We start from the raw sequence: 16,655 nt of genomic DNA, 5'->3' as shown, positions 1-16,655 counted from the left end.
CATAAGGGGGGGAGGGGGAACCAATTTAAAATACAGGTTAAAATGCAATTTAAAATGCAGCCTCATTTTAAAAGTAGCCGATAAATCAAGACCATAAGAGGAGGGAAACATAAGGGTCAGACTGAGTCCAAACCAAAGGCCATCTCTCCTAATACTCAAGGGGTGTCCAATGACGCCAAACGTTGCAAGATTCGGGACAGATAAAAGGAAGGGCATCTTTGCAGAGTGTGGGACTCTTAATCTCAGAGTCGTCGGTTTGAGCCCCACACTAGGGAGAAAGATTCCTACATTGCAGGGGGTTAGACTAGATGATCCCATGGGGTCCCTTCCAACTCTACAATTCTATGTTTTTATGGAACTAACTCCTGCAGGAGGCAATGAGGGCCACAAACCTAGATGGCTTTAAAAACGAATTAGGTAAATTCATGGAAAATAGGGCTATTAATGGCTACTAGGCATGAAGGCTCCACAGTGAGACACATCTGTTTTCCAAGTAAATATGAATTAACAGCTGCCAAGACAGATCTATCCACTCAGGTCAGGAGTGGGGAACCTGCTACTCTCCTGATGTTGGTGGACTACAACTCCCATCCACCCCAACCAATGGCCGTGTTGGCTAAGGCTGATGGGAGCTGGAGTACGACTACATCAAGAGAGGCAGAGGCTCCTTCCTTAGTCTTGTTTCCAAAGCCGCTTCTCATGCTCTTTCCCTCGCCTTTGAGAACGGGGCAAGGTCTGCAGAAAGCAAGTGATTGGAAGGAGAAAAATGGAAGTGAGAGGCAGGAAGGTCGGGTTGGTGTCTTGGTGACTCAGGATCATTCGTCCTGCTGGCTCATGTCCAGTCATTGGACTTTCCACCCTCACCAGGTTTTTCCCAGACAGATTCAAAGGAGTTGCTGGGGAGCAGGGAGGCCTCTCGCTTCTGAACAGGAACAAGGTGGTTGGTGGGGGGAATTGATTCAGTTCACATTCAAATCTACGTAATTCATACTTTCCAAAGCAGTACATGAACTCAAAGTAAAGTACAGAAAACACATAAGACTAGGATAAAGCATGCCTAAATCAGCGAAAATAACATGCAGAAGTGTGTTCTATTATGGCAAACGGCTTTGCAAAGATATGCAATTAGTAAAAAGTGCATACAAAAATGTCTTATTGTAGCCTTTTTAGCCTCGGGTGAGAAGAGTTGGGAGAAATCTGCGCACGAGGACTTTGAAAAATAGTAATTGCAAATGTGGAGAACTAAATTTGAGATGGGGGGGAATAAGAAATGGATTGAAACCCATAGATTGACCCATCCTTCCGCAGCAGCAGGACAGAAGAATGGCTGACAGATCTTGTGAGCAACAGTGAAGACTCTCAGATTGTGGGTGCATGCATACTATACATTTAAAGCACATTCGAAGCACATTATTTACCTCAAAGAATTCTGGGCACTGTAGTTTGTGGAGGGCTGACAGGAGTTTTCACTGAGGGGTAAACTACAGTGCCCAGAATTCATTGAGGGAGTTGGGAATGTGCTTCAAATGTGCTTTAAAACCTATGAGTGCCATTTGAGCGCTGCCTAATTCATTTATGATTTGTAAAATAAAATGCTCTGGGACTTATCCCTAGCTGGCTGGAGCTGGAGTCACCAAGAATCTCACAAAACCCTCCCAAGTATATCAAAACCCTCCCAAGTATAAGGTGCTACTGGAAGGAATTTGTTTTGTTTTAAGTATATCAAAGTTTCAGATGCTCCAAGCAGGCATTACTTTGGGTACTCCTATGAGAACTCTTAACATTTGAAACATGAGACAGATTTTGGCAACCTGGTGCCCTCCAGATGTTTGGGGGGCATCCGGTTGGAGAAGGTTGTCATGGTATCAGCCACAACTAATCACATCTATAATGGAATCAGACATAATTCAGGAATAAATTGTGCAAAGTTGTCACCTGGCTGGTTTTCCACATTGAAATTATCTATTTCATATCCTCCAACATTTCTCCAGTGAAAATAGGGATGTCCCATTCCATAATGATAATTTTACTATTTATATACCACATCTCTTCCTAGGTTGCCCCAGCTACTCTGGGCAGCTTCCAACATATATAAAAACATAATAAAACATAAAAACCTGCCCTTCAGACAGCTTGGGGGGTTGGATAACTCGATACCCTCCAACATTTCTCCAATGAAAATAGGGACATCCTAAGGAAAAGTTGGACATTCCGGGATCAAATCAGAAACCGGGAAGACTTCTATAAATCAGGGATGTTCCTGGAAAATAGGGACACTTGGAGGGTCCGCTATTTATTTATTAACTTTGTATGCCTCCTTAGGGCGGTTCACAGCATTAAAAAAATTTAAATAAACTGCTGGGAGTCAATGTCTCTCACAGGGTGCTGTCATTTATTTTCGTACCAAAAACAGAGAGAAAAGACGCAGGGGCTCAGGAACTGCTGCAACGATTCCCGCGCTCTGCACATGCTCAGGATAAAAGCAAAAATATAAACATGATCAAAGACTGGTCAGATTAAAATTATAAAACGTTATTCAAATGATAAGCGCTAAAAGTGAAAATAAAGCCGATACGAATACTGCCCAGGAATGAAAGCACACAAAAAGTGCATGCCTTGGGGGAATCCTGAGGACTACAACTCCCATGATGCCGCGGGAAGGGGAGTCTGGGCGGGGCTTTGGAGGCGAGTCACGTGCCCCGCCGCCGGCTGCGGGGACGGGTCACATGACCGCTGGCTCGTGGTTTCTGCGCGGGGCATCCCCGGCCTCCTGTCTCCGCGGGCCGGACGGGCGATGGCGAACGTGGCCAAGATGGTGTCGTGGTCCGGCCGGGAGGGCGAGGCGGAGGGCCAAGGCGAGGCCACGCCGCTGCTCAACGGCACGGGCGGAGGGGCCGCCGCCCCGCCCCGCCAGGTGAGCGCCGAGCCGGGGAGCCTCCAGCAGCAGGCGAAGTCTACCTTACTGCTGCCCCGGGACGTTATTGTTGTAAAACTCCGCTCATCCGCCTGACAGATGTGAGACGATGCCTGGAGTCGACCTCCCCAAGGGCTCGATTGGTGGGGGTGGGGAGGGCGGTGTTCCTGAGCATGTCCGGAGTGCCTTTCCGGAATGAGGAATTGAAAGGCTCGCCTCCAGGCCGGGGAGTTGTTTCAGCAGCTGTTGAGCCAGGAGCCCCTTCTTAAGGCAGTCATCCCGCTCAGGGTGTGTGTGTGTCTGCCTGCTTGTGTGTGTGTGTGACTGGCCGCTGCCCCTACTAGAGGCAGGATGCTTGGTTGAAAGGGGCTCTGGCCTCATCCAGCTGGACCCGAACACTGCTGAGGGGTGGGGTGGGGACGAGTCTGTCTGCGTTATTCCTGCATTGCAGGGGGTTGGACTAAATGACCCTTGGGATCCCTTCCAACGGTAAAATCCTACGACACGGGCTGCCCGTGTCACCTGCTCTTTCGTGGGTTCGTCGTCACCTTTGCATAGACCCATGGTGCATTCTCAGTTCCATGGCACAGCTGTGACCGGGTGCCTTTTCATCCCGGGTGAGGGGGCAGCATAGAAACGTTTTGAGTACACAAATAAGTAAAAGCAAGTATAAAGCGTGCTCTGGGCATGTGCAAAGTGCTTTCCCCTCACACATCAGGGGAAATGGGTGGCAGGTAGTGGCCTAATAAGAGGCAGCGCATGTGTGGGGTTTGGTAATGAATTTGAGCGGGGTCTGCAGCCTCCACATTCAGGTGCATCTCGGGGCTGGTGAGTCTGGTTCCTGGATTTTCTCTCTCTTTCAACCTGGCACAACTTGGCTCTAGCCTGACCTAGACGAGAATCGTTTCCCCAGACGCAGATTCCCCAGGTGGTTTCAGAGGTGAGTTATAAGTGTACTGCTTGCTGGTCTATAGGGAAGGGGATCTAAGCTCAGTGGTTAGAGCATCTGCTTTGCATGCAGAAGATGTCACGTTCAACGTCTGGCATCCAGGTAGGGCTGGGTTTTGTCTGTTACAGACTCTGCTAACCCAGAAATAGTGCTTCAGGTTAAGAACTTTGCTTCAGGATGAGAACAGAAATCGCGCGGCAGCAGCAGGAGGCCCCATTAGCTAAAGTGGTGCTTCAGGTTAAGAACAGTTTCAGGTTAAGAACGGACCTCTGGAACGAATTAAGTTCTTAACCCGAGGTACCACTGTATTCCGAAGCATGAAGACTAGACTGTTACTTTTAAGTTATGGCAATGACCATCACTTGTCTGAAACTGCATGGGCCATTGGTGTGGCCACAATCATGCCAGTTTATTGTGTTTGTTTGTTTATTGCATTTAACAAGCAGCTCAAGACAGCATACTTTACTTTCCCCACCTCCTCATTTATACAACCCTGTGAGCCATGGGTGTAGCCAGGGTTTATGTTTGGGGTTGGGGCAGGACACACAAATCACCCTATTCCTGGCTCTGTCTAGCAGACTCGGAATGAAATGTCTCGACAGCAGTGGTTTCAAATTATTTTCTTTTGATCCCGATTGCTCAGAAAAATCTGTCAAAATCTTTCTGCAGTTTCTATTTGAGTTACCGGTAAGTATTTTTATTTATTTACTTGATGGGGGGGCAGCTCTCCCCTGCCCCCTCCCCCAACTCCACCTATGCTGTGAGCTACATTAGGTTGACCCAGGGAGCTCTGCATGCAATACTGCTCCTAAGTTTTCAGATCATAACTGCAGAGTGAAAGGAAAGGAGAATCTTTTTCTGCCTCTCCACTTCTGGCTACTCTCTGAAGACCGGAAAAGAGACCCTCTTAAGAATATTAGGGGGGTGAGCAGGGGAAGGACTAGACCATGTGAAAAATGAACATAATGTTTTAGCTGCAGTTCATTCATTTTCAGCTTTGTATTCTTGTTATTAAAAAGGTGCGCCTAGGGATTCTGTTGTTGTGCCTGTAACCTAGGTTTAAGGTGCCGTTTAGCTCCTAGTTTTCATGTCAAACACTGATAGTTAGTGACTTTTTCTCAGCACCAGTCATCAGCTGGGTGTTGGGAAATGAATAGTTCTGGTCTCAAAGCGCCCAAAGCCCTAGCAATTAGCTGATGGACAATTTTGCAAAAGTCGGGCAATTCCCCATTTCAGGCTCCCAGCTAGTGAGTTGTGTCTCTGCAAGTTGTAATAACCACCCTCTTGTTTCAACCCATTCAGAGTTTTGAAGGAGCAGCTCACAGCTTCCCCTGAGTGTTGACATTATAAACACGGAGACTTTACACTCAACAATTGATTTGATCGTTCCAGTCTTGCTCTGAGTGCAAAGCAGTTGTCTCCATCCTTTTGGAGTCTCATGAGGTCAAGCTGGCAGCGGTGTGGTTAAATATATGAAACACTGTGATTTACCCCCCTAGCTAAAATACATTCCCTTCTTAACCAAGTCAAAGTGTTGCATTATATTTTGGAATGTCACATGTTGGCAGTCGGGCTTCACGTGCCTTACCTCGAAAGAGGAAATTTCCCACAATAAATGTGTTGTTTTTTTTGGCCTTCTGAGACCGTTTTTAATCTCTGCAAATCTTTTTTTTTGGGGGGGGGAGTATTTACAACAACAAAATTGTTGTAAGCTGCTTTTGGAAGACTCTGGCAAGAAAAAAACAACAGCACGTACATATGTTAGTATTATTCCTGCTGCTCAGGAATTTGCCTCTTTCCCCTAAGCGAGCTTGACAGAGTGCTTTCTTCTACCTCTGAGGTCTTGAATGATCAGAACTAAAAGCTCCAGCATCAGGGAATCTATCATAAAAGGCCTGGATGAAGAACACTGCCTTAGATCTCCTTTGATTGTGAACAGGTTGCACGTCATTTTGCTCGTTTGGCAGTTTGCCAGCCCACTTAATAAATTAAGAATTGAGGAGGGATTGCTCCCGGAACAGACTGTCGCATGGCCTAAATATGGGGATTATGGTTCCACATCTCTGCATCCCAAATTGAGCTTTGGGGCCTCTGCCCCCCAACCCCAATCGTACAGTTCCAAGACCAGGAGATCGTCTTGTTCCAGATGTGCCCCTCTGCCCCAAAGCTTTGCTATTGTTTGAGTTTCATCCTGGCTGCTCAGGAAGTTCTCTAGGGCAGTGTTTCCCAACCTTGGGCCTCCAGCTGTTTTTGAACTACAATTCCCATCATCCCTGACCACTGGTCTTGCTAGCTAGGGATGATGGGAGTTGTAGTCCAAAAACAGCTGGAGGCCCAAGGTTGGGAAACACTGCTCTAGGGAACTGGGAGCCAAGTCCATCCATTTTAGGATGTCGCGTTTGACTTGGAAAGGTGAAATGCTTTCTCTCTGTGTGTCTATATTAACAGATGCTAGGAATTGTGATGGTTTGTGCTCCCTTGAATTCTTTGTTTCCCAAGTGCTCTGATGCTGTGAGGAGCAACTCTTCTGTCCAGCAGTTATCAGCCAGCATTTTAAAATTTATTTAACCCCCTTTTTAAGCTAGCAGTGAACTGAGTGACCCATGACCAAGAACTGGAAATTCAGCGCCTCTCATTCAAGTTCTTGCCTTTCAGACTAGCAAGCTGTGACTTGCTGCTGTTGACTCCTTTCCAGTTGACATAGATTGTTGCTTTTTCATTTTATTTCTTAAAAATTATATACTGCTTGATTGTAATAAAACCTCAAAGCGCTTGACAAAAAGACTTCCGTGGGCTTTGTTTTTGTTGCATAAGGAGAAGGATTATCTGAATTATGATGTCTTAAATTCCTTCAGCATTACATGTTTTGTTTTTTTCCTTCTTCTGTTTTTTTTTCTTCTAAAATTATTTCAGTGCCCCTCCCTTGAGTTTCAAAACATCCAGGTTGACACGCAGTTAATAATATATATAAGGACAACAGCACAAAGCAGTGCATCTGATGAAGTCCTACTCTGAGTAAATCCATTGGATTGGATAGAATAAATTAGTCATATCTGTTAATTTCAAGGGGTCTAGCACTGGATAAAAACCACAGATTGGGGGAGGGGATGAAGATCAGTGTTCAAAATTAGCCGGGCGCCAGGAGCATTTTGCACCTAGCTATTGGCCACTTGCGACCAAGTGAAGATGCCTGGGAACCAGTATGGCACCTGACATCTCTGTAATCTAGAGATGCATTCCTTGGGATCGTTGGATCTGGACTGTTTTCACACACTAGCAGAACATCCTGTAGAATTCTAACGGTTTATTTTGTCTGTACAATCAGAATGCATTTCTGGAACCAAAATGCTTTTTCTGAGCAGAAGCAGTCACCATTAATAAAAAGAGGCTGGAATAGGCCAATATATATATGTGGACTGCCCCTGGATAAAGTGACTTTTAAGTTCTCAGTGTTCTTACCCTAGCTCAAGCTTGTCATCTGAACTAGCCAGATGTTTAACTGAATACAGTGGTACTTCGGGTTACATACGCTTCAGGTTACATACGCTTCAGGTTACAGACTCCGCTAACCCAGAAATAGTGCTTCAGGTTAAGAACTTTGCTTCAGGATGAGAACAGAAATCGGGCTCCGGCGGTGCGGCAGCAGCAGGAGGCCCCATTAGCTAAAGTGGTGCTTCAGGTTAAGAACAGTTTCAGGTTAAGTACGGACCTCTGGAACGAATTAAGTACTTAACCCGAGGTACCACTGTACACACACACACACGTATGTATGTATGTATGTATGTACACACACAAACATATATATTCACATGACCAACCATATTCATATTTATTTTATTTATTTAATACAATTTATACACTGCTTAACTGTAAACAAAAACCTCAGAGTGGTTTACGAAAAAGATAATAAACCTATCAGCAATTTTCTTGTCCTTGCAGTTTGTTTTAGATTCTTTTTAATAATGATTTTTAAAACTTTTGTGACCTTCCTCTTGGGGGAACGGTGTGTGAGAAATAAAATTAATTGCAGTAACATTTATTTTAAATACAGTGGTACCTCAGGTTAAGTACTTAATTCGTTCCGGAGGTCCGTTCTTAACCTGAAACTGTTCTTAACCTGAAGCACCACTTTAACTAATGGGGCCTCCTGCTGCTGCCGCGCCGCCGGAGCACTATTTCTGTTCTCATCCTTAAGCAAAGTTCTTAACCTGAAGCACTATTTCTGGGTTAGCGGAGTCTGTAACCTGAAGCGTCTGTAACCTGAAGCGTCTGTAACCCGAAGTACCACTGTATTCATGTTGCCTTCCTATCCACATATGCAGCTAACCCAGCCATTTACAAACACAGCAGTCCAAATGGCAAGGGTTTGGTAGCCAACTGTGGAAGGACAGGACCATGAGAATACCTTGCCTTTTCATCTAGGGACGAGGCTTTACCTGAGGCCCGGTAGCTGATTCCTCTGACTGGCTCACTGACATGCCTGTTCTTTTTTTTGCCCCCTCAGCTCACCCCGTCCTCCTCTTCTTTGCGACTCGGGCGCATGAGCTACGTGGACCTCGACGACGAACATGGACCAGTAAGTGAGCATTGCAGAGGGGGAGCCAAGAGGCCGCTGGGTAGCACTCAGAAACTGCCTCGGAGGGGACATTTCGGGCAACCTCTAGAGCAGCATTTCTCAACCTGTGGGTCCCCAGATGTTGTTGAACTACAACTCCCATCACCCCTAGCTAGCAAGGCCAGAGCTCAGGGATGATGGGAGTTGTAGTCCAGCAACATCTGGGGACCCACAGGTTGAGAACCGCTGCTTTAGAGCATGGGTAGGCAAACTAAGGCCCGGGGGCTGGATCCAGCCCAATCGCCTTCAAAATCCAGCCTGTGGACGGTCCAGGAATCAGCGTGTTTTTACATGAGTAGAATGTGTCCTTTTATTTAAAATGCATCTCTGGGTTATTTGTGGGGCATAGGAATTCGTTCTTTTTCTTCTTCTTCAAAATATAGTCCGGCCCCCTACAAGGTCTGAGGGACAGTAGACCGGTCCCCTGCTGAAAATGTTTGCTGACCCCTGCTCTAGAGAAGGGAGAAACTTTGTGTTGAGCTCAAGGTCCACATTCCTTCCTGGACAACCTCCTGAGGACCGCGTGCCGCTGGTGGGCGGGGCCAGAAGCAAAAATAGGCGGGGCAACGCATGCAGTTTTTCCTATTCATGCGCTGGGATAGTTTCTCTTCTCTCCCACACACCCCTCCCAAGGTTCACATGGAGAGGCCTGGAGGGCCAAATTTGGCCCCTGGCCCTGAGCTTGTCCTTCCAACTTGGGGGCTGATAAGACAACCCCCACCCTGGTGCCCTTCGGATGTTCTGGATTACGGTTCCCATCTGTCGCAGGCTCCAGAACGTCTGGAGGTCACTAAGTTTGAGAAGGCTGCACCTCAGCCCTGAAACCTAAGGCCTAGCCAGGTATTTAAAACGCTGAGGTGTTTATAGGTCTGTTGCTGGTTTCCGTTTTTGGAATGTTTTAATTGCTTTTATGATCTCACTGCTCTTATTATTTTTGCTAGCCGCTTTGAGGTTTCCTACGATCAGGTGGCATGTTGATTTCGTGAAATAAAAAAATTAAATGAACCCAGTTTTTGATAGGCGGCGTTAAGAATCGTGACGATTGTGTCTTGCAGGAAATGGATCCGCCTCGAGCGCACCCTAACGAGATCCCTCACAGTGAGAAAGTCCTCTCTCTCAAGTACGAGGTGGGCACCCAGCTTAAGGTTCCAACTGGAAAGGAACTGGCGTGCGATGGTGGGGACATTGGTTGTAACCTGGGAGATCTACCCACCAGCCGGGAGAGCTATCCAGCAGATTTTGTAAACAATAAACCCACAAAAGTTATGGAGAGGTCTGCTCCTTCTTGTTTGCGTATTTTGCACAGAGATGTGGAGCCTGTAACCCTCTGGATGTATCTGAATCTTGTTAACTAATAATTCAACTGGTTAAACCATGGGTAGGCAAACTAAGGCCCGGGGACAGGATCCGGCCCAGTCACCTTCTAAATCTGTCCCGTGGACGGTCCAGGAATCAGCATGTTTTTACATGAATAGAATGTGTCCTTTTATTTAAAATTCATCCCTGGGTTATTTGTGGGGCCTGCCTGGTGTTTTTACATGAGTAGAATGTGTTCTTTTACAGTGGTGCCTCGCAAGACGAAAAGAATCCGTTCCGCGAGTCTCTTCGTCTAGCGGTTTTTTCGTCTTGCGAAGCAAGCCCGTTGACGGCTTAGCGGATTAGCACTATTAGCGGCTTAGAGGATTTTAGCGGCTTAGCGGATAAGCGGATAAGTGGCTCAGCGGATTAGAAAAAGGGGGGGAAGGGGGAAAAACCCGCAGGAACTCGCAAGACATTTTCGTCTTGCGAAGCAAGCCCATAGGAAATTCGTTTTGCGAAGTGCCTCCAAAATGGAAAACCCTTTTGTCTAGCGGGTTTTCCGTCTTGCGAGGCATTCGTCTTGCGGGGCACCACTGTATTTAAAATGCATCTCTGGGATATTTGTGGGGTATAGGAATTTCTTCATCCCCCTCCCAAAAAAAATATAGTCCGGCCCCCAACAAGGTCTGAGGGACAGTGGACTGGCCCCCTCCTGAAAAAGTTTGCTGACCCCTGGGTTAAACTAATAAAAAGCTGTAGCATTTGGTTGTTTTTCTGTGCTGGGCAAGGAGGAAGAGGCTTCAGTTCTTCTCAGTGCAGGGCGCAAGGGAGGTAAAGAACATTCTGTCCTTCCTCCACTGATTCGCCCTCCATGGAATTCCTGTTCGCCTATGGCGATCAGGCGACTACCACTTGAATACAAGGCTGCAGGAGGGCATTGGTGGGATGGTGCAATCTTGGAAAGGGCTGCTTTTAGTAAGTTTTGAAGCAAAGTGAGCCTTTCCCAAGCAGGCTGCATTCCCCTGGCTTCCTCTTTCCATTTTCTCACTTCCCTTCTCTCTCTTTTTTTTGCTGGTTAAGAGCTTGGACTATGACAACTGTGAGAACCAGCTGTTCTTGGATGAAGAGAAGAGGATCAAACATACGGTCAGTCCATCTCCAGGGCCGAAGGATTGCTGTGGGGGGGGGGTTCCTCCTCCAAAATCTCAGATCTGGTTATGTGTACGTCTCCCTCCCCACATCCGAAAGTCCACATTTTAAAAATACAGTGGAACCTAATCTGCTGTTGCTGTACGATATCCAACTGCATTCTACTCAGAGTAGACACAATGAAAATAATGTAATATCCCTTGATTTCTACTCCTTATGACTCGTGTTTGACACAGCCCAGTATTATTTAGTCAGCTTATTAGTTGCTTGCTACATAGAGAGCCTCTAAGTGACTTACAAAACTTTTTAAAGCATCGCGTAAAATCGGGAAGAAAGAGCGATGCATTGCAATAAAAACCATGCAAAAATCCACAGAAAATGTCAGTAATGGAAGCCATCATCCAGCTACATAATAACTTTTATAAGTTATTTTAAGCATTTTTTTAATTCATTATAGATCATTTCCCAGAATGCTTTTTATTACCTTACGAGACCACATATGATAAAAGCTGCCTTCTTTTTCTTGACATTTCCAGCCGATATTTGTACCTGTCTTATACATTTTTGCTAGCTTACTGGGAGTCAAACACCAACGGTATTTATCATTTTCATATAATTTTCTTTCAAACGCACAGCACCAACCAAAAATTTCAAATCTGTTTCCCATAGCCTTTCCTAAGATGAAAGTCGAATATTATGCCCCAGATAGAGAGGTGGTTTATATTAGGCCACTCATAAATTGAATAGTGTCAGTAAGAAGCAGCATAATAAGGCAGACCCCTCTGATTGTGACTTCTTCTAACGCAGGCTTTCCGGACGGTGGAGATTCGTCGGTGGGTCATCTGCGCCATGATCGGGATCCTTACCGGCCTTGTTGCTTGCTTCATCGACATTGTGGTGGAATACATTGCTGGGCTGAAATACAAAGTGGTGAAGGGCAGTATCCTTTGAGTGCAGGGCAGTCGCAGAGCATATTCCCACACTGCCCACGGTGGGCATGCTCCTGAGGGGGCCATGGTACGGAGGGTGCCCTCCCAGGCATAGGATAGCTGCTCAGGTCCCGGAGTGGTGCGTGCAGCCGGGGGCAGAGTGAGCCGTTCAAGGGAGTGGAGCGAGCTCCCCATGGTGGACACCCACGGTGCACCGCCCACCCACCTAAGCCTCCCGCAAGCTGTCAGAACAAAGGGGGAAGGGGGTTATGCCGCCGGCAAAGTGGCGCAGCTCTGCCCCCTTACCCCGAGGGCTTGAAGCAGGCTAGGGATTTGCGGGCAGACAGTGTGCCGAATGTCACCGCCCTCAGTGAGGGCACCCAGGGCGGCCCGCCCCCATCGCCCCCCCCCTTCCCACACTGCTGGCGCAGGGCCGGCACAAGGTGTTTTGCTGCCTGCGGGCGAAGGACAGGAGGGCTCCTTCGCCATGTACTATGAATGAATGCCAGTGGAATTGGACAGAATTGTGTCATCCGCCATCCCCGATGGCGGCAGAATAGCTTGGATGGCCAGCATGGGGGCTGTTGGGAGTTGGACTTCAGAATATCTACCAGGTGGACATAGGTGAAAAGGTATAAAACATATTCCTGTACTAACATGACTGTACAGTGGTACCTCGGGTTACATTGGCTTCAGGTTATGTATGCTTCAGGTTACCGACTCCACTAACCCAGAAATAGTATCTCGGGTTAAGAACTTGGCTTCAGGATGAGAACAGAAATCGCACAGTGGCAGTGGGAGGCCCCATTAGCTAAAGTGGTGCTTCAGGTTAAGAATGGACCTCCGGAACGAATTAAGTACATAACCAGAAGTACCACTGTATCAAGCTGAGGCCTGCCTTCTTTTACACCAGGGCTGGGCGACGTTAGATTTTTCAACATTTCCCACCAAAGACAGCCAGACGTCGTGGTTTGGCGATATACTGCAATGTTGAAACAAGCTGCATTGGCCCCAGCTGGCTAGACCAGGCTTCCTCAAACTCGGTCCTCCAGATGTTTTTGGCCTACAACTCCCATGATCCCTAGCTAGCAAGACCAGTGGTCGGGGATGATGGGAATTGTAGTCTCCAAACATCTGGAGGGCCGAGGTTGAGGAAGCCTTGGCTAGACACAGGGTGAAACAGCAACTGCTCTTGCTGCCAGATCTGGGGCTCTTTCACCTCAGGGCTTCGCAGGCGAGGGCCAGTGTAGTTGGCCCTGGCCGCTGCTCAGCTGGGGGAGGTCCCCCCCCCCCGCTTCAGCTGAGTGAGCCCTGAAGCCTCATCAACATTGGGGTTCGCTCAGTTGTGGCCTAGAAGAAACTCCCCCCAACCCATCTAATGGTGGTGTCTGAACGATCTGACACCACAGCAGCATTGGACTTTTTGCAGTTGGGGCGTAGAAGAATCCTCTCACCCACCCCTGCTGAGCGATCGGGGTCACTCAGATGGGGAGGGGACAGTTTCACGGAGCCCCCCCCCCAACTGCAGGCTTGGGCAAGCCAGTGCCAGACTGGGGGCTCCGCTAAACACTTGGCAGAAGGGAGCAGCAATATCGGGCGCCCATCAGCCGAACAGTTTGAAGATAATAATAATAATAATAATAATAATAATAATAATAATAATAATAATAATAATTTTATTTATACCCCGCCCTCCCCAGCCAAGACCAGGCTCAGGGCGGCTAGCACCAGGTATAAAAACAATTGATTAAAATACAACTTAAAAACAGGATTAAAATACAACGTTAAAATGCAGCCTCATTTCAGTAAACTCAAATCAAAAACTTTTTGGGGGATGAAAACGTCAAATCTTCACCAAGGCCAACTCTCCAGACTGGTCCTACATGGCCAGAAAAAAGCCAGGGAAGTCCCCAAATAGGAGGGAGGAACTGATGCAGCTTGTTTCTCCCTCTGCTCCGTATGAGGAGCAGACCGTGATACATATTTCACTCAGCAGTATATCATGTTGGTTTGCAAGCCCCCTCCATAGAGGCTGGCCCCTCTCACTGTCCTCGGAGCTTGCTTACCGGTAACCTCCTCTGGCTGATATCCAGACAGAACAGGGAGATTTTGGTAGGCGACATTTTCCCAAGCATGGGCAAAATGCACAACCCCTCTCCCTCCTGCTTCCGCAGGGGAAAGAAAATAAGTCAGAAATCTATTTACATGATGTTTATTCCTGACATTACAGCACTAGAGAAAAACATGTCCTTTCAGTCCAGTTCTTCCAGCAAGTCTGACAAACTTCCTGAACATGCGCACTCGGATGGTTTTAAGTTGCACTCTTCACAAAGACTTATCCAGCCTGTGAACGTCCTGGGAAGTCCCTCTGCATAACGGTTTCATCACCGATATACCGCTTAGTGAAACCAACATCACAGTCTGCTCCTCATACCGGTCCTGGGCGATATGTCGATATATCACCCATGCCTATTTCACACACATCCCGCCCTCTCCCCAAATCCATGGCCAGATATTGTTTTCCCCTTTTAACCTGCTTTCCTCAGATATTGACAAATTCACCAAGACAGGCGGCTTGTCCTTCTCTCTGCTGCTCTGGGCCACGCTGAACGCGAGCATTGTGATGGTCGGGGCCGTTATTGTTGCTTTTATTGAGGTAAGGCCTCCGCCCGGGTCTCTTGCCCGCGCCGCCATTTTGCGATTCGCGCCTTGGCAAAGGCTGATGCTCCCAATGAGTTTCATGATCCCGTTTCTGCCTCGCCTTTCGTCCAAGGAGCCATACGCGCTTTAGACACCCCATTTTAACTCTCACAACCACCTTGTGAGGTAGCTAATACTGCAAGAGGCAGTGACTGGCCCAAGGTCACCCAGGGAGCTCTGCAGCTGATGGGAGGATTCGAACCCCGGTCTCCCAGGTCCTGGTTTGGCATCCAATCTATGAACCCACACTGCCTCTTACAATTTGCATGTGGAGGGTAATATGTAGCGACTGCCCAGTCTCAGAGCCGTTCGAATGACAGAAATACCCCCAAGCAAACTTATTTTCTCTGTTGTTTTTCTTGTAGCCTGTGGCAGCTGGTAGTGGAATACCTCAGATCAAGTGCTACCTCAATGGAGTTAAGATCCCCCACGTGGTCCGGCTGAAGGTGAGAGAGGGAGGACAGGTTGTGCCCGGCAATTTTCAGAGTATCCCTCCTTTCTCCTGATACACCTGAGACTTTTATGAGGGAAAGTTGCCCCTCCGCTTCCTTAGTGAGAACATCTTGTGTGTGTTTGTGTAAAACTGGACATGAAAAATGGCCCATTTCTCTGCCACACATCCAAACATGTTGCTAGACGTGTCTGCCTCCGTTATGGGATCTGCTGCTTTTCACCTGTTTGCACTATGCATTTGAAGCCAGAATCATGCTGCTTTAAACAACTATGGCTTCCCCCAAAGGATTCTGGGAAGTGTCTTTTGTTAAGAGTGCCAAGAGTTGCTAGGAGAGCCCTTTTCTCCCTCACAGAACTACAGTTCCCTGTGGTATTTTTACTTTTTCTTTCTGTAATTTTTTAAAACTTTAATAAATATTATTTTTTTTAAAAAAACAGAACTACAGTTCCCGAGCGGTTTTAGAATGAGTCCCTCTTGCCAGGGAGCTCTGGGAATTGTAGCTCTGTGAGGGAAATAAGGATCAGCGAACTAGTTCACTTGTCTTTGGTGACAAAGATCAGAGTAGTTCTCTCGCCTCACTTCCTTTGGAGCGAGCGTCCGTGTTTTGGTTCGGCGCCTGTTTCTTTTCTGGCGAGATCTTTGAAGGTTAAACGTGGACTCCTCTCTTGCGTCAGCTCAGCGCTTTGCGGCTGAGGGAACTGAGCATAGGAGCCCAGAGTTCAGCCCAGAATGGGAACTTTTAAATAATAATAATAATAATAATAATGATGATGATGATGATGTATCTCCTTTCTTTGTAGACGCTGGTGGTTAAAGTCTGTGGTGTGATTTTCTCTGTGGTCGGAGGCCTGGCGGTCGGAAAGGTAACTGAGGAGAGGAAGCAGAAACTTCACCCCGAAAGGCAGTTGCTCCTGTCTTTCCTGTCTAACAATTCCACCTCCCGGCTATTTTGCATTGCATCCTGGGAAGGTTTCTGCTTGGCAGCCATTGCTCTCAACGGCGCTTCTTCGTTAGCCTTTGCCCTTGCCATTTGTTATTGGCCTGTACCCAACTGCCGCCTCAGGATCGTGGCGAATGAGTTGTGCTTCGTGGCTTTGACAACAGGAAGAAAAGGAAAGAAAACTGTGCCTCAGGCAGCTTGTTTTGCTGCGATCAGAATCGGTGTTTAGGGAGATGTTGCGCCAACATAAGAACCTGCCAAGTCTGGCCAATAGCTCATCTGGTATAATAACAACAACAACAACAACAACAACAATAAATTTTAATTTATACCCCACCCTTCCTAACAACAACAACAACAACAACAATAATAATAAATTTTAATTTATACCCCACCCTTCCTAACAACAACAATAATAATAATAATAAATTTTAATTTATACCCCACCCTTCCTGGTTCAGAAAACCGGGCTCAGGATGGCTAACAACAAATTTAAAACACTTAATTGGTGCAACAAAAACAGCATAAAATACAGTATAAAATGTGAGTAACAATAAAATAAAAAATAAAAAATCAATTTAATATAAGATAAAAAAACAAATAAAATAAAACCTACGTATACCAACAGTGTTTTGTGTTGTGTAGGCTCCTATAATGTAAGTAATGGCCCCCGCCTCCTAGCCTGCTCCCTAAAATATCACTGGTT

General features: G+C 46.9%; 1 protein-coding gene across 1 annotated transcript in view; it reads left to right on the top strand.

The window, feature by feature from the left end:
• Positions 1 to 2,732: 2,732 nt before the first annotated feature.
• CLCN7 (chloride voltage-gated channel 7) overlaps positions 2,733 to 16,655 on the top strand; it is a 42,429-nt gene continuing 28,506 nt past the window's right edge. Inside the window, exons 1-8 of the mRNA XM_081839694.1 lie at positions 2,733 to 2,914; positions 8,368 to 8,439; positions 9,534 to 9,605; positions 10,858 to 10,923; positions 11,734 to 11,866; positions 14,402 to 14,511; positions 14,921 to 15,001; positions 15,810 to 15,872. Coding sequence (XP_081695820.1) covers positions 2,795 to 2,914; positions 8,368 to 8,439; positions 9,534 to 9,605; positions 10,858 to 10,923; positions 11,734 to 11,866; positions 14,402 to 14,511; positions 14,921 to 15,001; positions 15,810 to 15,872 — 717 coding nt within the window. The 5' untranslated portion in view covers positions 2,733 to 2,794. The remainder of the gene's footprint in view (positions 2,915 to 8,367; positions 8,440 to 9,533; positions 9,606 to 10,857; positions 10,924 to 11,733; positions 11,867 to 14,401; positions 14,512 to 14,920; positions 15,002 to 15,809; positions 15,873 to 16,655) is intronic.

The sequence above is a fragment of the Podarcis erhardii genome, assembly GCF_964252035.2.
Source record: "Podarcis erhardii genome assembly, chromosome: 14".
In the NCBI taxonomy this organism is placed as follows: domain Eukaryota; kingdom Metazoa; phylum Chordata; class Lepidosauria; order Squamata; family Lacertidae; genus Podarcis; species Podarcis erhardii.
The sequence above is the reverse complement of the archived record's forward strand: the minus strand, read 5'-3'. Positions and strand labels throughout refer to the sequence as shown.